Here is a 22871-nt window from a genome sequence, read left to right on the forward strand (position 1 = left end):
GGAAGCATGGGGACAAGTCATGTGACAACAACACGTCTTTACTTCGGTCAAAACTGCTGTCAGTGCGGATACTTTCAAAATAAAACAATCAAGCCTCTTTTATGATAGAACATATAGAGTACAAAAATAATACGAACATTAATATTGCTGTTTAATAAGAGTTTGATTGAATTACTAGATGTATTTGTACCATTGGTTGTGTAGCGAACGTGCCGCAGTGTTTGTGAACTTTTATTTTGAAGGCCACTCCTCGAGTTTCCGCTGTGAGCACAGTAACAGTAGTGTGTGTGCGTGTGTGGTCAAATCTGAAGACGTTGACAGAACAGAACCGTCATGGCTCCGCTCAAGTTTTGTGCCAACCTGACGTGGCTGTTCACGGAGCTTCCGGACTTCAGCCAGCGGATCCACGCCGCCGCCGCGGCCGGTTTCAAGGCCGTGGAGGCGGCGTGGCTCTACGACTGTGAGCCGGGGGAGCTTCAGCGAGCCAGGGAGGACACAGGTGTGGAGGTGGTGCTCATTAACACCCCGCCAGGTAAAAAACAAAAAACAAAAAAAAACGGCTGTCCTCACATAGACACATACACATTACTGTGGAGCATACCACGACAACGAAATGACTAACCATAACCCCTTAACTTAACGCTTATTCCTAACCCTAAAACCAGATCTTAACCCTTAAAAAGGCCTCTAAAATTGTGAGGGCCAGACAAACATGTCCTAATTATTTTTTACAAAGAACGTGTCCTAACAGCTACACACACACACGCTGGTTTTGCATTATTTGTGTGGACGCTAACCTTAACCTTGACCCTAAAACCAGTACTTTATCTTCAAGAAGCTTGTTAAAGTTGTGTGGACCAGCCAAAACTGTCTTCACAAGGTCTAAATGTCCTCATAAAGACAGATTTGTCTGACAAATGGTCCACACGAGTATTTTAAGACATGTACATTACATTACATTACATGTCATTTAGCAGACGCTTGTGTGTTTGTGTGTAGACACACACAAACATAACTTAAATGTTGAACCCTTAATAATCCAAACCCAATTCTCACGTTAACCCTAAAACCAGACAAAATGTTGTTGTCCTCACTCCCTATGGTTTATAGCAGAGGTGTCCAACTCGCGGCCTGTGGGCCACAGGTGGCCCGCCAATCAATATCATGCATCCCGGCACTTAAATGTATTTTTTTTTCATATTTACAGACTTACAGTTTTGCCTCATAAATGTTTTATTTCATTGGGAATATCAAAACAAACACTGTGATTTTAATATTACAAAAAAAGTTGGACGTTTTCTGGTCACATACAACACACACACACACACACACACACTTGACTGTCTTTCATTTGGACAGCCTAAACAAAGCCTTATCACTAACCTTAACCATAACTAGCTAATGTCTAAGCCTAATTTTAACTTAACTACAATACAAATCTGAGTTCTTACAACTTCACCAGAACAATCATAAATGAGGTTCTGCATCATCAGGACCAGGTTTTGGTCCCAACAAGATCAGTGTTTATGCCAGAAAATGTTCTTTACATTTATTGAGTCCACTGTGTGTGTGTGTGTGTGTGTGTGTTCCAGGAAATTTAAAGGCAGGTGACCTTGGTTTGGCAGCAGTTCCTGGCAGAGAGACAGAGTTCAGACAGGGTCTGGATGTGGCCGTGAACTACGCTAAAGCCCTGGACTGCAAGAGGTGACGCCATAGTTAGACCTCATATAAAACTATGTGGATGTTGTCTTCTATTGAAAAGTCACCAGGGGGCGACAAACAGTGGTCGTGTTTTCAGTGACCTAAGATGGAGTTTGCATGTGTATTAGAGATGTAACGATATGAAAATTTCATATCACGGTTATTGTGACCAAAATTATCACGGTTATCAATATTATCACGGTATTGTTAGATGTGTTTAAAATGTTCAAAAAGTACTGAACACACACACTGAAATCTTTTAACAAAGTTTTATTTAAAAAAAATATATTTTATATAATATTATTATTATTATTATTATTATTATTATTATTAGGGACCGAGCACTCACACAGTGTGCAAGGACCTATTGTAATTGAAGGAACTATTATTATTATTAATTATCATCTGACTGACTGACTGACACGCGCGCTCACACACACACACACACACACAGGTCCTCGGATAATAATTAAGTAGCAGTGGTCGTACACAGCATAAAAATAAAATAAAATAAAATAAACACAGAAACAAACACATTTTGCTCTGCTACGGTACGTGTCGTCTGCACACTATTCGCTTTCGCTGATAGCGCCCAATAACATGTATTTTTACAGGAATAACGTTAGGTAACACTTAACTTAGGTTTCCTTTATTGAGAAAATAGGAACGTTTTACAGACAAACCATGACGTTTCCCACTATTCCGAAATCCCGTTTTTGTGGACTTACATTACACTCGCTGAAAAGTTGTGGGTGGTGGACACGGAGATGGCTCATCAAATTGGAAGTGTTACCCCCTTCACGGAGTTTTTTTTTTTTTGCATTTTCTGCACAAGGGTTGATTGTCTTCAATTATTTTACCGTGCCCAGACTTCTGATCTTGTTTTATTACTGGGGAGGAAAATCTCTGGAGCGCAGGTGGCTTCAGCCGTGTTGTCACAGGACAGACAGTGGAAACTGCGCATGCGCGCCCGCTTCTGAGCGAGTGCCGTTCAGGTGCTGCTGCTTCTCCAGGAAAAGAGCAGTATCACTGTGAGTTTTTCGGTAATCAGTTGCGGTAATCAATCACGGTTTTCACGATAATTAAAATTTGAAACGGTAGTACTAACCGTCGGGAATTTTACCGTGGTTTATCGTCATACCGGTAATCGTTACATCCCTAATGTGTATGAAAGACAAACACACATTAACAGGTAACAGTTTTCACATAGCCTCAGTGAGAAGGTCTTTGGGGTCAGATTTTACGTGCGTCGCTCTGCTGGCGGCCACTTTGTTCAATGACGGCGAGCAGCGAGCTCACTGGGACAAAGTCAGTGCTAAACTACAAACTCTCCCTTTATTAATTATATGACAATTTAATGACTGGTTCTACTTTTACCTCCACATTCCGTCGTCAGGATCCACCTGATGGCAGGGAGAGTTCCTGTGGAGTCACACAGGTCAGCGGTTGCCAAGGAGATGGAGGCCGTCTTTGTCCGGAACCTGAGCTACGCAGCAGACGTCCTGTCAAAGGTCAGGTGACCGTCTTACTGTCCCCCTCACGTCAACAGAAGCAGCACAGTTAGAGTTCAAGATGATATAAAGTGTACTCACTGATAATATGAATTAGCAACTTGTTTAGTTACCATGGTAACCCCCTGTTCTTTTCCATCTATGGCACACAAAACAGCTGAAAACTTACCAAAATAAAAGCACACTCTGCACATCATATACACGTCTGTTTAACTGCCACTGCCACTGCTTTTAAAAGCATTTACTAACAGTTAAGTCATGTTTTAAATAACAATTTGTTAATGTTATTCAGATTAGTGAAGTGAAAAATTACGTTAAAAGCTTTCATTTATGTATAATAGTACTGAATACTGAACATACTGAATCATTACTTAACACATACTTTACCTTAATAATGTATAATTTAGCATTTATTTAACCATTATTACCCTTAATTAATGTTCCCTCTGACCCTTATTTTAAAGTACTCCACAAGTATTTTATAATGCATGAATTAATACCTTAGTTACTCGCAATAACAGCATTAAACATTGCATTAAATCACTAAATGGTTAGTAACATTATTTAACATTACTTGCTGAGTGATATTTATCTTTTTATGATAAATTTAACCAATGAGGTAGTTTTTTTTTACAGTTTGACACAAAATATTCAAATAAGCAAAAGCAGACAGCTGTGGCTGACCTTCAAAATTTTAAAAAACTTCTCTTACTGTAACCACACATTTCTTTTCTTTTTAATAAAATAAAATAATATTTTCTGTAGTTTATTCATCATTTCTCTGTGATATAAAGGGTAGATGAGTTTAAATTGGACACTGTGTCCTCACAATCATCACTATAATCAGACCGTGTTCCTCACAGGAAGGAATCACTGGACTGATTGAACCAATCAACACGAGGATCACTGATCCCAGGTATTTCCTGGACTCTCCTCATCACGGTGAGACACTGAGAACACTGACCACTGTGGACACTTAGAGTCTGAGTAAATAAGAGTTTGTTTGTTTGTGTCTGCAGCGGCTGAGATTCTGGAGAAGGTCGGAAAACCCAACATCCAGCTGCAGATGGTGACTGACCTGAAATTAAATTCATTAAGAAATATAAAATAAAAATGTGTTGAATGACCAAATGTTTAAAAACTGTTTCAGGACGTTTTCCACTGGCAGATAATGGACGGAAACCTGACTCAGAACATACAGAAGTATTTACCTTTAATAGGTGAGTAACATGTGACCTGTGTCACCTTATTTATCGACTTTCTTTTATTGAGACACCCAAGCTTACTTCATTCACCATGTCATTTAAAATGGATCGTTTGGGTTGTTATTCAGCATTTTTTGTGTGGAAAAAGTAGATTTTCTCACACAATCTTAATCTATTTTATTTTCCTTCTGAAAAACAAAATTACACTGACAGACTATGACAAAGACATTTGGACAAAATTGACACTGAAGGGTTAAAGTGCGAGAAAAATACAAGCCTATAAAGAAGACTGGATGCCATGATAATGTAAACATCAAAAATAGAACCTTCTCTGTAAGTTCACTGCCTTGAAACAATATCCCAAATTCCAAGGATCTTATCTGAAACGCAGGAGCCCAGGAAGTTAAAAAGAAAACTGTTACAAACCAATTCTACTGAACTACAAATGCATCAATAAAATGGATTTATCGTTCAACCCACATAACAAACAAGTAGTAGACTGGACCCAAAAAACAATAAGTGGAGCAGAAGTCTGTGAAAAGAGGGAGGAAACTAAATGAGGAGACACTTTTTAACCCACATTTAAAATCAGAAAACAGAGAAAAAAGAAAAAGTCAACTGCAGATGTTGACTTTGTGTCTGGAGCAGAGTTTTCCTGTCAGTCTGTCTCTAAAACCTCACACGATGATCAGGCTGATCGACCTCAGCTGTGAGGGGAACAACACAGGTGCAGACAATCGCTGCTGATTAACAGAGAAACCTGTGACCCAGATTCAACGTCTTTGTCTGAGACACCTGTCAAACTGTCTGCTATTTATATTTATATAGAAAAAAAAAGACAGCCCATGACATCTCAGAAATGGAAAGAATAACTAAGAAAAACATGTAATAACAACATAAAATATGGATTTAATTGTTTAATGAGGCTGTTTAATGTGCTAGTTTTGTAAAACTATGTATAAATGAAAAGTATAAAATAAATACAAAAAATATGGAATAAAATGTACACATTTGCAAGTAGACATGATATTAAAGCTACTTGTTAACAGTATGGACTAAAATACCACATAAAATGCTTAGTTGAATAGACCTGTTTCTATTGATGTTAACCCTTTTTAAAAACAGCCGTTTTTTGGGAAGCGGACATTTTTTCGCCTCTAGGAACGAATGTGTCGGGTTTTTGTGAGAAACGACAATTCTACATTTTTCCAAAAATTAATATGCAATATGAAAATGTGCACTATATTCATTCAGTACAGTAAGAATTGAAAAAATATAAAAAGTGAATGGCACAAAATGTACATAGGGTTAATATTATTTCGTTTTCCAAATAAAGTATTTAAAAACAGGCACTTGAACTCAATCATTGAGCAATTTGAGCATGGGTGTTAAAGGTCAAGGGTGAAGGTCACTTGTCAGCCTTATAAATAAACCCTGTGACTATTTAGATTTTTTTTTGTGGTCCACTCAGACTTGTTTTTACCCATTTTGCTAATCTCAATAAAAACCAGTGGGTGGAGACAATAATTCTAGTAATGGAGTGAAAGTTTGTTCATCCACAGAGTAAATGATGTACATAATGGCTGGTGTGTGTGTGTGTGTGTGTGTGTATATAAAGGTGACTCAACACTAACACAGCACAGCCGTGTCTCCATCTCATGGTCCATTAAACCCTGTGCTGTTTGCTGTGCCTTTTAAAAATAATAATTTTGTGCACTGCCACTTTCATTAGGTTGTACTGTCAGGAAAAAAAATGACCAGTCTTACAATTATGGTAACTTGTAAAAATGTTGTAATATTTAAAAGGACAGTTCAAGTCCGATATCTTGAGAATAAGTTGAGTTTCAGCTGGAAACTAAAGGTTGTAAAACGTTTGCTCTCCTGCACCAAAGCCCAATGAGAAAATCAGCGTTTTTAGCTCACATGGACACTGGAGCTGCAGGTCTGCTGTTGTAAATCCAAACACCAAAGTCACAAAATAACACATTTAAACTTACCGATGGAGGCAGCAGTAGATCAAACAACTTGGGTGTGCCGTGTTGTAAAATTTCTGATTTTCTCTATGGACTTTGGTGTGGGGAGGGTGATTGGACTAGAGGCAGAAAAAAGACACATTGCAAACTCCCTGACATCGCTTACACTGGTTAATCTTTGAAGATTTATGATATTTAAAAGTTGTTTTCATAGATAAAAAGTTAGATTTGAAGGATTTTACCCGGCGTTTGTCCTCACGTTGTTCTGCTTCACTTATTAAAGCCTGTCCTCTCGTCGAGGATTTAAAAAAAAATCTGACTTGATTTTAAAAACCACAGAAAACAACCAACTTTGAAACCAATTTTCAACGTTTTAATCCGGAGAAAACACAGACTAGACCAGTGTTTCTCAGTGACACACCTGATTCAAATGAATCGGTCGTTACCGGGCTTTTGCAGAGCTTGTTAATGAATCAGGTGTGTTGGAGTCAGGTAAACATCAAAAACATGCAGGGCAGTGGATCCCCAGGACCAGGATGAAGAAACCCTGGATTAGATGATCCAGTCAAGACTCAAGGACCACACAATTGGCATTTAATCAAACCATTTCAGGAAGGACATTCCAGTGGACGCCATGTAGATGCAATGTCACCTATCGTGGACAAGTTGCCACGTACTGTCACACACTTGCCAGCGGCCAGACGCCGCTAATAATGGGCACTTGCTCTAAAAAAAAATCGCATCTACAGGACAGGATAATTTGGTGTGAGGGGCTGTTTTTGAAAATGATAACCACGATGCATCTGTGTCGCCGCGTGATTCTCAGGTCACGTTCAGGTCGCTCAGATTCCAGGCAGGAACGAGCCCGACAGCGACGGAGAGCTCAACTACAACTACCTGTTCAACCTGCTGGAGAGACTCAACTACCAGGGATACATCGGCTGTGAATACCATCCTCTGTGTAAGTGTGCTTTTGATTATTTGTTTATATCTTTACATGGAACAGATTTAGAAAAACAAAAATCCTCATCATCATCTCTCTCTCTTTACTGAAGGCTCCACAGAGGAAGGTCTGGGATGGATCAAAAATTACTGGACATGCAACAAGCAGTGATGGGACAGTCTCCTGACTGTTACACTGATTTAAACACAAAAAAAACACCCTTGCATTGAATTCCATTCATTTGGGCAAACCTAAATAAAACCATTTTTCCCTTAGTCCATTCATAACCAGTTCATTAACCAAACCAGTTCCTCAGAAATGAGCTTCTGCCTCACCAGGACCAGGTTTTTGGTCTCCATGAGGATGGCTGGTCTTGACAAGATGAAGACCTAAATACAAGTTTAAACACACAAACGTTTCCAGCCAGACTCACGGAGTCTATTGCTGAGTTGTAGTTTTACAAACACCAGTGCAGTTTTTGGTGTGTTTGAAAGTTTGCTAACTGACGGATGTTCACGCAGGAGCCAAACATGAAGCCTGTCATGTGACCCATCAACAGATTAACAGACAGGTGAACAGATTATCCACTGATGCTGTGCTTTGGGGCTTGGGGAGGTGCATGCTCTGTGAGTGGCATTGTTAGCAATATATATATATATATATATATATATATATATATATATATACATACATACATACATACATACATATGACCTGTTGGACAGTTATGGGATTATTAAATGTCTTTATTAGATAAATGGTGAACTGGTACTGAAATACAACTGGTACTTTGACCTTAATCTGCACAAAACAGAAATAATCTCATTTTCTATGTTTAGAATGTTGCATAATAGACCTTTAATGGGGAACTTTATGGGTTTTAATTGAATTTTAAATTGTAATTACTGTTTTTGATGTTCTGCCTTTTGATGCACTTTTTTTAATGCATAAAGGGTTCTATAAATAAAGTTATTATTTTTATTATTATTATAATATAGTCTTTGTTTCAGTGGCCTGGTTCCCACACACACAAAAATGATTCATGACATTCTCATTTATCCTTCGCGTTTTATTCATGATTTTTAACATCCTGTATAAAGTATTCTGTACATTCATAATAATATACATTATACAGTCAGTGAAGGCTGCAGTGTTTTTATATTACAGTGTCAACAGGTTCTACTTCACATTTATGTTTTCTCCAGTGTTTTCACAGAGTAGAATTCTTCTATTTTACATGTTTGAGTCGCGTGTTTTTATGAGTGGTGGAGTTTTTCTCAGTGATTTTAACGACTTTTTCACGCCCCCCCCCCTGTAAACTATAAAGTGTGATAAAGCAGAGTCGTCGTCGTCGCCACCTCAGAAACACACGAGTCACACGCTGCCGCGGAAATGACATGTGGCATGTTATTATGCAAATCGTCAGAGTTAATATGACCCATTTTCCTGCTTTGTGAGAGGCGACATTTGTCACATTTATCCAAACTGACTCAGGCACTTTGACTGCAGAGGGAGGACTGTGTGTGTGTGTGTGCGTGCAGGACTGATGGAATGACAACAGTATCGCTGCAGACGTTTGAGGAACTCAGGAAAAAAGAAAGACAGAAACGATCAAACAAACAGCAGAAGGCACTTAAGGGCAGCGGGAGGGTTTTTTTTTTTCTTTTTTCTCGGCAGTGAGGTGGAAAACACGGAGCAGGTCTGACACTTTGCAGGAAATGTAACCATTAAAGTCTCACTCTGCTCTGACACCACAGCTGTCTGTCACTGCGTATGAATTATACAACAATGACTTACATGGTGGTGAAAGAAACACCATCAGAAGGCACAGGGTCTGAGAGGCTGAAACTGATCTACATGACGTCACAGACGCTGGACCTCGAAACCTCCCTCGAGTTTCAGCAGAATTCAGTCGAGTAGAAAAGAAAATCTGAGCTGAAAAGTCACCACCGTTTTCTCTTTTAAATGTGTGTCGTGCTGCTCGGGCTGATTGATATGAGAGAATGTGCTGACGCCTGCTGAGCTGAATTTTGCAATGTGTCTTAGATTACGGAGGTCGTTACCTCCACACCAGGGAGGTGAGCTTTTCATCTGTGAGTCTGTCCTTCTCTCAGCAACTTCAGTCAATCTATGTTCCCATTACATTTAGGCAAGAATCCAGTCACTGATGATGATGATGTCACCGAAACACCCACCGTCTCATACCATGGACAACATTTAAGTAAGTGTACGCAGAATCAGGCGAACTTTCAGATTCAGCAGCAATTGAAATGTTTGTAATGGAGCTCCAAAACGACGCCATGTTGGCAGGAAAATCTGTGGATTTAAAACAGGAAAAGTGAGCGGAGAAGACGGAGAGCGACGGGATTCAGCTTACTGTACTGTGATCACTTTATATAAGGCACGATCGCTGAAGTAAGCCTTTCCTGATCGGCAGTTAAGGGAAAAACTTAACCGACAACCGTTTTTACACTTCTTACTGATGTTTAAGTGCAAGCCTAACTGTAGTTTAAGACACACTGATATTAATAAAACATTCATTCTATTTGAAAATAGCAATTAAGCAGTACACCGTGAAGTCTGTATGCCGACGTTAGCGTTGTTAAAAACTGACTAATAAACTGAAATGTCATGATTATTTTTCATGATTAATGTCTGCTTCCATACTCAGGAGAAACACCAGGGGGCAGTATGTGGATCAGATATTCTTTCTGTTTGTCAGGTTCTGGGAAGTCTCGCTCAAACTCTGTGGATTTAAAGTTTGTCTTAAAGTTTCATTTTTACAGAGGATTTTCCTGCCAACATGGCGGCTTGAGCAGAACGAGTCACGTGACGTCCGGAGCTCTACACAACATGGCCGTTATCTTATCGTCAATGGTCAGTACGACAGAATGAAGGTGGACATGTTTGACATGAAAGTGACATCATCACGATTCAGAATTCTGCTCTATCACAACAACAACAACACTCTCACACACACACACACACACTGTCCTCCACGTCCTCCTCTCTGCCGTGACTCCCCGTCTCTGTGTGCGTGCACACACATCAGCTCTACAACAGTCCAGTCCACAGGTTGTAGCAGGCGGTGTTGATGACGGACTCCAGGTGATGATACATGGACACCAGCTGAGGAGGAGGACTGCTGCTGCTGCTGCCGCTGCCGGCCTGAGGCGGAGGCGGCAGCGGCTCCCGAAACACAACCTTTAGACTCTGATCCAGGAAGGAAACGACAACGTCAGCACGTCTGTGAAATACTGTCAGTAAATCCACAAAATCACAGAACATCGACTTGTGAAAACTCACGGTTTTTCCCGCCTGTGCGTCCAAGAAGACCAAAACAAAGCAGTCGGTGAACTTCTGGTTCAGGACGGCCTGAAACAACGACATTAAACTCATTAAAGTCATTAAACTCATTTATTCTTGTGCAATATAACAATTGTAATTCACATAAATGCATCTCATGTGTGCAATCGTTTACAATGTGGAAAAAAAAATTATTTTCTACTTTTTATTATCTGAAGAGTCAATATTCTTCTATCTTGTACATTCACAGATTTATTACCTTTAGTTCAACTCATCTTTGCTGCTGTAACACCTTAAGTTTCCCTCTCGTGGGTCTAATAAACGATTGTCTTGTCTTATTATTATGTTACTGCCACTGCAGATTTATTTATGACAACATCGATTGTTATTTATTTGGCAAATAAGTGAAAAGTGAAATTACCTTTTTTTTTTTGACCCAAATGTGAGACTTCTTCTGAGAAGTCAGAAATGAATCAAGCGCAACAATCAACCACTAAAACTTGCTTTTCTGTTCAGAAATGCAAGTAAATAACTATAATTTGACATTTTAATCAAGAAATAATTAGTTTTTTTTTTGGTTTTTTTTTACCAAACAGTTCATGTATAACAATATTAATTATAATTCAGCATTTCAGTGAATAGTTTCTACATACTGTTGTACTAACCTTTACAGAAACATCCAAAAATGACCAATATTCTGTTCATTTAGGGCGGCTGTGGCTGTGGGTGGTGATCTAATAAATTGGTTCAGTGTCGAGCGCATAGAACACGACTTGTTTTCATTAAAGGTAAAGTGGGCAGGGCAGTTTTTGGCGTTATTGGTCAAAGCCTCGTGTCATTCTACAGTTTTCGAATCACTTCATTCAACACTAAACGCCTCCTCACCAGGTACTGGGTGCCGCTGTCGTCAAAGTGTCGGCAGCTCTGAGGGAAACGGCTCAGCAGGACTTTGATGAGACTCTGGTACCAGGCTGGACCCATGGTCAGAAAACAGTCCTGCAGCAACAGAACCACACACACACACACACACACAGTGCAAAACATTGTATAAAAGTCCAACAGTTCAGTTGACAGACTTGGCAGGAGACTCACTCTGGACACCGGTGTGTCCAGCGCCAACTTTGGTGACGTTTGGATTAGAAATTCTACAGATATTACAATTAATGTGTGTGTTTAGCAACTATAGAAAAACCAGGCACATATTAATGCACTCACAATATCCAAACAACATGAATGTAGTAAGTCTTTTAAAGACAAATGACTTCCCTTCTTATTATTGATTTGTCATGAATCATGAGCTGCGTCCACTAAAGCAGTCGTTTATCAAATGTTTTTCGACCGAAAACGACCAGGACACAAACCCACAACATGAACTGTTCATTTACAGCCACTTCTGTGACACGTTATGCTGTTCTGAAAAGTTAATTTAGTAAAGTTTATTTATATAGCATATAAATCACAGAGTGCTTTTTCTAAATAAATATTAAAAAAGAGACATAAAAGAGTTTTAGCTGCTTTTTTAAAAGAATCCACACAATTTTAGCCATTTCCAAGTAAAAAGGCTGGAAATAACTCGAAAGAAGAAATGAGACAGCTGGTTTGTCCATTCGAGCTGCCATAGAAAGACGGCTGTCTCTGTAATATAAAGTTTGTATAAAAGGCTTCTTTTAAGGCTACGAAAAAGCTAAAACTACTTTGTTTTTGAAGCTGTTATACGCTCATACAAACTGCTAATAAAACCTCTCAAGTGTTACATACTGGACCTTTAAAAGACAGTGAATGGATGAATGTAAAAGTCGGACGTCTCACCAGCTGCGGGTCGATCTCTCCCACTGAGCGGCTCTGCACGGCTGCCAGCAGCTCCTCCAGCTCGCTGAACGACAGCTTGGTGAGCTTGAGTTTGTCCAGTGCCAGGTGCTCGCCGTGGAACAGCCTCCTCCACAGGTTGTCCCTGCGGCAGTGACCCATGGCCTGCTCCACGATGCCCTGGATCTGTCTGCGCGCCGACGCCACCTCGTTGTTAAGCAGCGGGAACAGAGACGAGGGGTAGAGCAGCCCCTGAGACTCCGCTCCACCTCTGGCCAGAGGGTAAAACTCGTTCCCGTCACTCGGGGTCGAAGCAGCCGCGACTTCAGACGGCGTCTCCTCCCAGATGTCCTGCTCGCGTGACCCGCAGGCCTCCGCTCGGTCCGGCGGGAGCCGACCGCCCGGCTCGCCGGGGTCCCTGTGGATCTGAGGCAGCTTTCTGAAGCGGCGCATGTCCGCCGTGAGGCGAGGGAAGAGCTCACGCTGACTGGTCATGATCACAAAGAAACGCAACCTACACATAAAAGAGAGATTTAGAAGAATCACAACATCAATAGTGATTTTCTCCGTGGGCATTCTCTTCTCTTTCTCCCTCTCACTTTCTCTCAACACCGACCGCACTCTGCTGTCACCATTCCTCCGTATTCTGCACTTTTCTGACTCTTTTAATCTGTTCATTCTCATCGTCTCACCTCAGCAAATGCCTCTCCCCGTCCGACTGCTCCTCAAAGGGAACCGCATTGTGGCAAACCACCAGGGACACGTCAAAGTCGTCGTGGTGGTGCAGGCCCTCCAGGTCTTTGTAGGAACCCGAGCTAAAGCGGGACACAACAGTGAAATAAGAAAGTGCTGATCTCGGCAGCGGGCTATTTCTGTGTTTCAGTGGCGTGTACCTGTACCTGTTCCACAGAGCCACGAGAGCGTACTCGTGCAGGTCAGGCGAGCTCTTCTTGCTGTCGGTGGCCAGCGCAGTCTTGGACATGCGGAGCGGCTTCATGCCGTAGGTGCTGGCGTGGTCGGTGATGTAGTTGTAGAGCTGGTGAGCCGTGATCATCCCGGTGGAGATGGAGAAGCTCCCTGAGGAACAAGGAGAAAGTTCAGCAGTTATTTATATATAAAACCAGTGAGTGTGCAGTGTTCACTCACCCGCCACTTTATTAGGTACACCTGTTCAAGTGCATGTATGTGGAAATATCTCAGAAACTGATGAGATATTAGGAGTTTTCTAGGCACAACTCTAGGGTTTGGAGAGAACAGTCTTTTACCTCTTCTAAACAACGTTGCTGTTAATACGATATTTGCACCACGTTATAACCAAGCATTTTAAAATCCTACTGCTCCACACATCCGCAGTCATCACTCATATGACGGTGATGGTGGACATCTCTCTGTTTACAGCATTTTGCCTGTGTTAGTTTAGAGTTTATGTCATATTTAGGGTTCATGGATCACATTAGATTTGACTTTTATCTTCTGAGACCTTGTATTAGTTTTAAACAGAGGGACACATGGTGACAGTATGAAACAATAGCCAACATAGGGTGGAAATATGAGGTGTTGCAGGTAATGCATAGAAACTACGTAGCTACGATGGTAGATCTTATTTTTTAGTGTTCTGTGAAGCTGATAATCGCTGTGATTGGCTCGTCTGGTGGGGGCTGAGTTGAAAACAACGGAAGGGACCAGTCATGAAAACATACAGTCCTCCTGTGTGTGACTGTAAAGGTTCTCAGGAATCTTCAGTAAGTTAAACAGAGGAGGTTTTTGTCCAGAGAAGACAGAGGGTCAGATGATCTACATTAAAACGGGAGAAACCATCGCCCCACAGAGGAAGTGGGTTAAGGCTCCAGCTATCAGCCACCGACAATGCTGTCCTGAGCTCAGCACTCACACTACAGCAGACTGTTTCTCAGGTGACTAATGACCCTCTTTCACTCCTAGGCTAAAAAACTGAAACTGGGTGAGGGGAGAGAATGACCTGAATTGTTTCACTTATCGACTCTGGAGACAGGTTTCCCACTCACAGAGGCTAAACACCTGGGTCAGTTACTCAGGACTGAAGAAGCCTCCTTGGATGAGAGGTGAACGGTAAACCTGGTCTTCCAGAGAAACCGCAGTAACACACGGAAACATCATCGCGTCACACCGAAGTCACCTTGGATGACGTGATTGCGGCCAAACTTGGGGATGTCCGGGTGATGGGAGATGAAGTCGTCCAGGAAGTCGGTGAGCTGGTAGCCCTGCCGCAGCGTCATGTGGCATCCGAGCAGGTACTGGTGAACGACGCGCAGGTGGAAGTCGTAGCTGAAAGAGTGGACGTGCATCAGGTCCCGCACTTTGTCACACTCCTCGGTGAAGAGCATGGAGAGCTAAAAACACAGGGATGGACACAGTCACCAGCAGCACACACAGAGGCCTCGTTCAGACCAGGTAATAACATCCACCCCAGTGATCTGACTGTTAGCAGCTGGCGTTCGTGTCCTAGACGTGTCTCCTGTGACCACATGGGATTGGATGTGGCTTAAGGCCCATTATTTTTTGTCCATTTTACGTCCTACTTTTGCATTGGTACGGGCATTTGCGTGATACTTCCTCTCAAGGGCAGTGCCGAGTACCAAGTCGCAGACATCGACAAACATGGCGGCCATTGAAGAGGTTATTTTATTGTGCAAATATTCCAAAATTAGACTGAAACGCAAGCATATTTCATGGGGGTTGAATGTAAGACCACTGAACGTTAAGTCGTCCCATTAATGGGGAACATTACTCGTTGGTATTGCCCATGAGAGAGACTGATGACGAGTGGCATTTTCAATATTTCCACATGTCCTAACCCAACTTCTTTTTAAAGGCTCATTCTTCTTTGTGGTTTTACGAACCGATTGGACTGTCTCCATCTTTAGTGTAGTTAAAATGGACCTTTACCCCACTCTTCATTCAGTTCCACACTGACGTCGCTCAGACTGTGGCCTCTAAACTGTCCTGATGCTCAGGATGTGGTTTCTGTGATCAGGTCCGAGGACACATTGGTTGCTCAGGGTGGATGTTAATACCAAGTCTAAACAGGGTGATTATGTCTCTTTGTCCCGACTCCAAAACTTTATTTACAAGCACCCCCTCTGGTTAATGATCACAATCTGGCAAATTCTGATTCCCTCAGCATTACCTTTGCAATTATCCACGACTGACCCTGTTTTGCATTTGAAGGCAACGCCTAGTTGTGCTTGGAACTGTGCACCTGAACGACCCGCTGCTCAGCGACTCCCATTTACTGCTCGGGCGAGAGCCTCTTGTAAGCAACTTTGATATCAATCTCCCTCATAACAGTATCTTATTTAATTAAAACCAACATCAAAGGGGAGGGGAATGACAAAAGCATTAATTGCGAATGCAAATAGCTGCACAGAAAGGCCAAGTTCTGTGTAATTAATTAAAGCACAAAAGGAGTTTGGAGAGAGAGCAAAGTACTGCTCTGTGTTTACTTTCATCTGGACCATTTACCTGGAACACATACAAATAGGCTTCATTAAATAAAGGGGGGGGGGGGGGGGGAAGGTGCCCGTGTTAGTGTCTGGAACCTTTTCCCTGCCTCGACACAAAGACAAAAAAAGAGGAGTATATTTTGGCACAGAGGTATGAAAAGATAAGACAATAACTTTTCTGTCCCTGGTGGTTGCTCCTGAAGTCTGGCAGACAAATTAAGTGTGACCTTTTAGCCTGTGATGTGCTGAGCCACGATGCCACGGGGACTCAAAGATCTCTTTAGCCTCAGAGCCACTACATTTCCTGTGTGTGTCATCCTGACTATCGGGCCAACATTTATTATTCTCTAACCTGTAATCCCAAATGCTTCATCTTCTTGCTAATTAAACACAACCCCGGTGTAAACTTTGACAGGAATAAATTGGTAGGTTGATTTGTGGGGGGGGGGGGCTGCGGATCGTCGTCTGCCAGCGGAAGAGAAATTAATGACAGTGGCTGCATTGACGGGAGAAGCTGTAATCATGAGGTCATACAGGAAAAAGAGAACAGACACACTGATCAAAAAACAGCAAGACAGAAAGCTACACCCACATCCATGGGTGTTTCCCTCTGAGGTTGCAACCCTAGAGTTTTATACACTGACACTATCAGTGGAAAATAAAGAATTTCTTATAAAAGATTTGCTACATGTGGGTTCTATATCCACGTCTTTGATGGTATCATTTGTCGAATATTGTAAACTCCAAGTTGAGCAGCTAGGAGATGCATTCAAAGACCCTGCTGAAATTCATCACCTCTGCTGGATTGTACAGTGTGTGTTGGGCTTAAAAGAAAGAGCAGCTTCAAGACGATTCAAGAAGATTTCATCACTTCTGCAAAAACACACATGAAGTCCAGAAACTGAGCACTCACTGCTGCCGTTTTGTTTTTGTGTTTGTGGAGACACAGAGTGATGCAGAAGCACAACGGCTACGCTATTAAAGCGAGACAGCAGCAAAAATTCAGGTTAAAGAATTAACTCAAGCTCTCTGGAACGTAAGTGATGTTAAAACAGATCTTGAGGTTAAGGAATTAACCCAGGTTCTCTGAAACATGAGTGTTGGAATACAACAATTCTGAAAGTGTTTTTTGCGGCACAGGGTTGAACGCTGTAGTTTTAAATTTCACACATGAAAAAGCTGAAGACGACTTACCTGCGTCACCAGCCTCTAAAAAACAGATTGTGACTTCTAATCTGACAACCTGAACACCCAGGGAAACCCACATCATTTCATCTGCTTCAGCATTGGGTCAGTATTAACACAAAACAACTATTTAAGCAGTATCTGAACCAATCAGAAGTGGGAGAAAAATACAGACTGAGCCCCACCGCTACAAAGGAAGCAAGGAGGAAACACTGTAAGTCTGTCAGAGAAAAAGGCAGAAGGGACAAAAGGTGGTTGCACAGGCACTTAAGAGAATCACAAGCCGAGATGCCCACGACACCCAAACCAGCAAGCACGGACATGAACAGCCTTTGGAAAGTCAAGGAGGAAAAAGGTAATCACAGGGGAGCCGGACTTACACCGTCAACCTATTATTTCCTCCCAACACCTGACCATCTTTGAGACTCTACATCCATCCAAACCTGGGAGCTCCTACGCAAGCTGTGGGGTGTAACATCTGTAGCTCCCACAGATGTGAAAGCAGAGCTCATTAAACACTGAGACCCATTCACTCCCACAGAAACACAATGACAAGGTCAGTAGATTTGGAAAGAGAGAGAGCGAGAGAAAGAGAGACTGATGGCAGCAAGCAGAGCGGCGGGGAAGGGGCGAAGCCTGATTGGCATGAGACACGGCCCCTCCCCCACTGGAGAATGGCTGGGACATACCGCACAGTCAGATACTGGGGTGGCGTCTGGAAACGGCTTGCAACGAGGTTTGGTGAGGAGGTTGCCCTGATGGAGAGATGACATAAGGTGGGACGAGGCAGACACACACACACACACACAGATGGGTGAAGACAAAGACTGAAGAGATCCTACAAGCATCAACACAACAAAAATATGGTTTCTCATGAGAGGGCCGACAGGACGGTGTGGGCTGTATCTCCGGATCTCCTTTACCTGACAGAGTAAAAATAATTTACTAACTTCAGAATGACAGTTAAAATGGCCCGGGACACATTTTGATTCCTTTGTAGTTTTGCCCTCCACCCGCACATCTGTTCTTCTTTTATTTTGTTGGTTTGCCATTGTAGCCAACAGCCACCGGCTGAAGCAGTGGTGGAGTAATGTAATAATAATAAGGGACAGTCAAGAGAAACCGTGTGAAGCCTTGTGTAAAGGTAACTTAGCGGTCTGACTACGACCACGACTACAATAGCAGCACAAACCATTTTTCACCGTTCAGTTTCACTACGTTGAAGAGAGGAGTGAAAGAACAAAAGGATCAAGAATCAGAGGACGACATGGTGGACACCACATCTCCATCACTTCAGCAACATTATTAGCCACTCTTGCTATGAAGTCGGCCATTAGAGATGCTGCTCTGCTAACTTTCAGCTAAACACCAGGTTCACGTGAGAAAGACGTGTAACCAAAATATGCTGCAGTGATTCTTCTTCTTCTTGTTCTCCTTAGGGGTTTAAAGGCACCTTGCATCTACAAAGTTGAACTCCTGCCATCGTCTGGAATTAGAAAACTCCTGCACTACCCATATTCTTTCTAGTCTCTTTGGTCCCGTCCTCTCCTTTCCTCAGTCTGATCTTCTCCTCTCCTCAGTCTCATCCTCTCTTCATCTGCTCCTCTCCTCAAAATTACGACTCTTTTATCTCATAATCTTGACTTTTTATCTCATAATCTCGACTTTATCTCATAATTTCGACATTTTATACCTCCTTTATTTTTTTTGTCTGGCAGTAACAGGCTCCCATATCATCCTCTGCTCTGCATTTGCTGATGTAGTTTAACAATCCCTCACCAGCAGGTACTGCACGTTCACATCAGCAAAGGATTAGCCTTTAATACAGAGATGCAGGGTCATCAGTCAGTCAGTCAGTCAGTCAGTCATGTTGCACTGATCTACGAATAAAAACAAGTGATTGTCATGGACTCCAGGTCTTTGTGCTCAGAATAACAGACCTACATGAAACCCAGAGGCCACAAAGCACCAAACCCCACCAGCTTCACCGTATGTGTGAAAGCTTGAATTTAAAGTCTGGACTCACACTGGATGAGACCAACGAGAACCACCAGGGGTTTCCTTTGACTCAGCTTAAATGTCTCCCAGGTGATCAGAGCTGAGTCACTACGTTCTTGTTGTCTTTTTTTCCACCTGACTTCAGCTGCAGAGATGTTGCTCAGATGTTTGAGCTCAACTTCAGGTTGAATAATATCATTAATTGTGTTTCTGTAGACACTCGCTCTGCAGCATGAGAGAAGGTCATGGAGGAGATGACATACATCACATATTCCTATACAAAAAGGTCATTTCAGCTGCTTTTTCCTGCAGAAACCGTCTCATCACGAATGCATGAGGGGTGAGATTTGTCCTGCCAAAGATCAAGCTGAAGTCACACTGGAAGGATACACAAGCATTCTGAAGTGCTCTCCAAAGAGAGTCAAAGTTAGTGGTTTGTTCCTGGTCGGAGGCTTTTAGTTATTTATACTGTGTGTTGTGGGATTGTATTTTTGGTGAAGAATGAATTCTCTCTCCTCCCTGTGCTGTGATTGCTGTGGAGCATGTGCTGCTGCTTCTTAGCTCGTGCTCTCTCTCCCACATCGTGGTCACGACTGTGAACTCCACTTTTACCGGATGAAGACTCCCATGTAACTGTGTGGTTAATCAGGGCAGTTTCTCTCACACACACACCTACTTACATTTGAGTGCACAGATAACACACACTGGCATGAACCAGTTTCCCCAAACAGCATCTGATTGTGAGGGACACGACTGTTATCATTGCCCCTTTTGTGTCTCACTCTCCCAGTTTAAAATATTCACTCCTTTCTGCCACGTTGAGCTTGTGTGACAGGTCATTGACCACAGGACCTCAGGTCTCTCACCAATCTACGCCCTCACACACACATAACATGTCCACACATGCACTGTGTGTGAAGGACTGGCCACTTTCATAGCATGTAGTTGTAGAACTACAGTATATATCTATCATTATCTATTCTTTCATTTTAGTTTATTTTACTTCCCTGGAAATCCTCTTATTTTTAGGACTCTATTGAAACTGAAGATAATTCTTCTTCATTGATGGCATTTTTGAGGACCTACTGGTGCACGTTTACGTTTGAAAGTGGTTCGGTGAATGGGCGTGGTCAATTGGAAGTGGGAGGGGCAAAGAGAATTGGGGAAAAAAATTGCTTTTATTTGGCAATTTGTACAGGTGAAGTTGGTAAACTCTCTTGTCGAGTCTTGATCCAGTTTTTGTTCAATGAGTCGGGCTGCAACAATTAATCGATTATCAACCGATGACTAAAATTAGTCGTCCACTATTCTCACAACAAATTTGATCATTTGAGTGTTTTGGTTTTTTTTTACAATTAAAAGAAGGTCTCTGTGTTTTAGCTGCGTAAATGTGAGTATTTTCTGGTTTCTTTGTTCCAGAAACAACAAAATCATAAAAATGTATATGTTTTTTGTGGACAAAAATAAGACATTTGAGAACATCATCGTTTCTTCTTCCATTTTCTTTTTTCTTTTTTCAATTGCAAAGATAATCATTAGTTGCAGTGTTTATTTTGAGTCCATCTCCAGTGGTTCCTCACCGATGACCGGTGAGATTTATGATGGGGGGGGGGGTTTCTCAGTGTAGTTTATTTTGTTTGATTTGCTTTATGTTTTGGTTAATACGTGATAAGTGGCTTTGTATTATCCTGTGAAGCAATCTGAAGTTCCATACCCATGTATGAAAAGTGCTATTGATTGAATAAATAATGTCATGCTTTTTAGCTGTGAATTAAAGGCAGGGCAGGGAGGTGTGAAAGTGCTGGAGAGATGGCACGAGATCCCTGAAGCCCAGTGTTTCATCAATCCTCAGAAAACACGACATAGGACAGACTGTAGTCAGCTATTAGAGTAAACACACCACAAAAGTGACCTAAAACAAACACTACAGTGTCCTGAGAGTGGTCTGAATCCTATCGTTTACCATTTAAATTGCTCTTCACATCAAACATTATCTACACCGGCTTCTATCAGGGACAAACAACTAGACACTAATGGTTTATGACAAGGTTACAAGAGACTTCCAAGTAAACGCACATTATTCTCCAGACTTTATCTCCACATTAAAGAGTTCAGGTGTATTGAAATGTGCTTTTTCTCCTTTCTATTGTCTCCATTTCAATCCCAGAGGAAATAAGAAGCGCTCAGTGTTGTGTATCCCCCGGCAACGACGTGGTGTGTTTACCTGGGAGTTGACGGTCTGGCCCATGGGAATGCGGGAACACTCCAGCGCATACTGCTTCACACAGAAGTAACAGCCCTGGCAGAGAAAGGAAACATGCTGAACACATGCAAAACATTAGAAACACAGAGTAAACAGTGTTTCCTTTCAGTGAGATTTACTTTTCATAGCTTCATTCAGCACTTGATGGAAGCTACAATCAATTTAATTTGTAAAATCTGAAAAAATAACCTGTCATCCATCAATGATCTCAGCGTGAGCCCCGAAACTATAACTAATGAGTATGTAAGGGACATGACAGTGAACTAAAAGTCAGAATCTCTGTTACTTTTTCCTCATCACTTTAAAGGAAGAGTGGCTTTGGAGACTTTTCAGGAGTTATGTGAAATTTCCAATCATGCTGCACAGAAGATCAGTGGTGTGGTTATCTTCTGTCTTTTCCTACCATGAGATTGACATTTCACTGAGCAGTGGAAAATATCAAAAACCCGGAGACTGCTACGACTGCATTTGCTTTGGAAACAGTATATGACTGTAGGTCGGGGTGAATTATTACTTTGATGCTGCTTTGCCTTTAAAGCAGCATCTAGCATCCAGCCTTAGACTAAAATAGTCGAGTCTAAACATGGCTTCGAATCAAGGGTTTGGAGAATCGTGTCGCTCCTACACAGTACTGTTCAATTATTATCCGTGGTTTATTATCTATGCTGTTTGTGTGTGAGCAGAACACTGCATAGAACGTTGTTATCTACAAACAAAGGCTAGCCCAGAATATTTTTGCATCCATGTTTCTTTTTCTAACTTCTCAACTGGTGAAATCAGAGGTGACGTCGCTCCCACTTCTGACGTCTAAATGGTATGATCTGAGATGAGCTAAAACTATACACAACAGGTATTTACTGAATGTGACGTCAGTCTCTAATAACAAGCTCAATACCCTTGTATATTACATCTTGTAATGTGCAAATGTGCCAACAGGAGGAGCAATAACAGGTGGTGAGTACCCTTCATGATTCTCATCTCACCTGAAAAGCCAGTTCCATCAGCACGATCCCTCCTGGCAGCGCCCTCTGCAGGTGATATGCAGTGGTGCCTGCTGCTACAGTCTGAAATGTCAAATTTACAGATTAGTTATTCAAATTCAGTCTGAAGGTAACTTACGTGAAGCTACTGATGAAAAGCAAAACTGTGGCTCACGGTTCATGCCAGTTTATCTCATGTTATATTTTAAATAATGAACAAAATAATAACTTTAACTGTTTTTTCCCCTGCAAGTTGGATGTGACTCAACTTTACAAAAGTGCTGCTACTGCCTCCAGCAAACCAATATGCTTGCACTCCAAATGCAAGTCCAAAGCTGACAAAAGCTTTCACCTTCTCCAGCCTACTCACCTGTTATATAACACTACCAGAGCTGGACAGGGACGAAGACAAGAGGCAATGGCATCAATACGCCCTGGAGTTAAATTGGGTTTTGTAAGGACAGGGAGCCTTAGAAAGGAGAAGGGAAACTAATTCACTAACTAATTAGTTTATTTTT

The 22871-nt window shown here is 41.8% G+C and overlaps 2 protein-coding genes across 15 annotated transcripts in view; one reads left to right on the forward strand and one right to left on the reverse strand.

Annotated features, from left to right (window-relative positions):
• Positions 1-259: 259 nt before the first annotated feature.
• hyi (hydroxypyruvate isomerase) lies at positions 260-7606 on the forward strand. The gene is made up of 8 exons (XM_058638913.1): positions 260-532; positions 1593-1704; positions 3098-3212; positions 4076-4154; positions 4232-4281; positions 4363-4432; positions 7217-7351; positions 7446-7606. Exons 1-8 carry the CDS (start codon positions 334-336, stop codon positions 7502-7504), a joined length of 819 nt encoding a protein of 272 aa, XP_058494896.1. The 5' UTR covers positions 260-333; the 3' UTR covers positions 7505-7606.
• Positions 7607-8381: 775 nt separating this feature from the next.
• Positions 8382-22871, reverse strand: part of szt2 (SZT2 subunit of KICSTOR complex) — a 102486-nt gene continuing 87996 nt past the window's right edge. For 6 of the 14 annotated variants that reach the window (XM_058638898.1, XM_058638904.1, XM_058638906.1 and 3 more), the window contains 10 exons: positions 22357-22437; positions 21335-21430; positions 17802-17867; positions 14601-14814; positions 13339-13522; positions 13138-13260; positions 12449-12959; positions 11525-11635; positions 10640-10708; positions 8382-10546 (listed from right to left, as the gene is read on the reverse strand). In XM_058638898.1, the coding sequence (XP_058494881.1) occupies positions 10388-10546; positions 10640-10708; positions 11525-11635; positions 12449-12959; positions 13138-13260; positions 13339-13522; positions 14601-14814; positions 17802-17867; positions 21335-21430; positions 22357-22437 (1614 nt within the window). In that variant the 3' untranslated portion in view covers positions 8382-10387. The remainder of the gene's footprint in view (positions 10547-10639; positions 10709-11524; positions 11636-12448; positions 12960-13137; positions 13261-13338; positions 13523-14600; positions 14815-17801; positions 17868-21334; positions 21431-22356; positions 22438-22871) is intronic. The other 8 variants (XM_058638912.1, XM_058638910.1, XM_058638905.1 and 5 more) reach the window with 5 other exon arrangements.

Source organism: Solea solea, chromosome 9 (genome assembly GCF_958295425.1).
Source record: "Solea solea chromosome 9, fSolSol10.1, whole genome shotgun sequence".
Classification (NCBI taxonomy): domain Eukaryota; kingdom Metazoa; phylum Chordata; class Actinopteri; order Pleuronectiformes; family Soleidae; genus Solea; species Solea solea.

Excerpts from the sequence above, each read along its gene's own strand:
- hyi (XM_058638913.1), top strand. The coding sequence starts at position 334 with ATGGCTCCGCTCAAGTTTTGTGCCAACCTGACGTGGCTGTTCACGGAG. Across the intron at positions 3,213-4,075 it reads CAGCAGACGTCCTGTCAAAG|GAAGGAATCACTGGACTGAT; the intron begins GTCAGGTGACCG and ends TGTTCCTCACAG. Across the intron at positions 4,433-7,216 it reads GAAGTATTTACCTTTAATAG|GTCACGTTCAGGTCGCTCAG; the intron begins GTGAGTAACATG and ends CGTGATTCTCAG.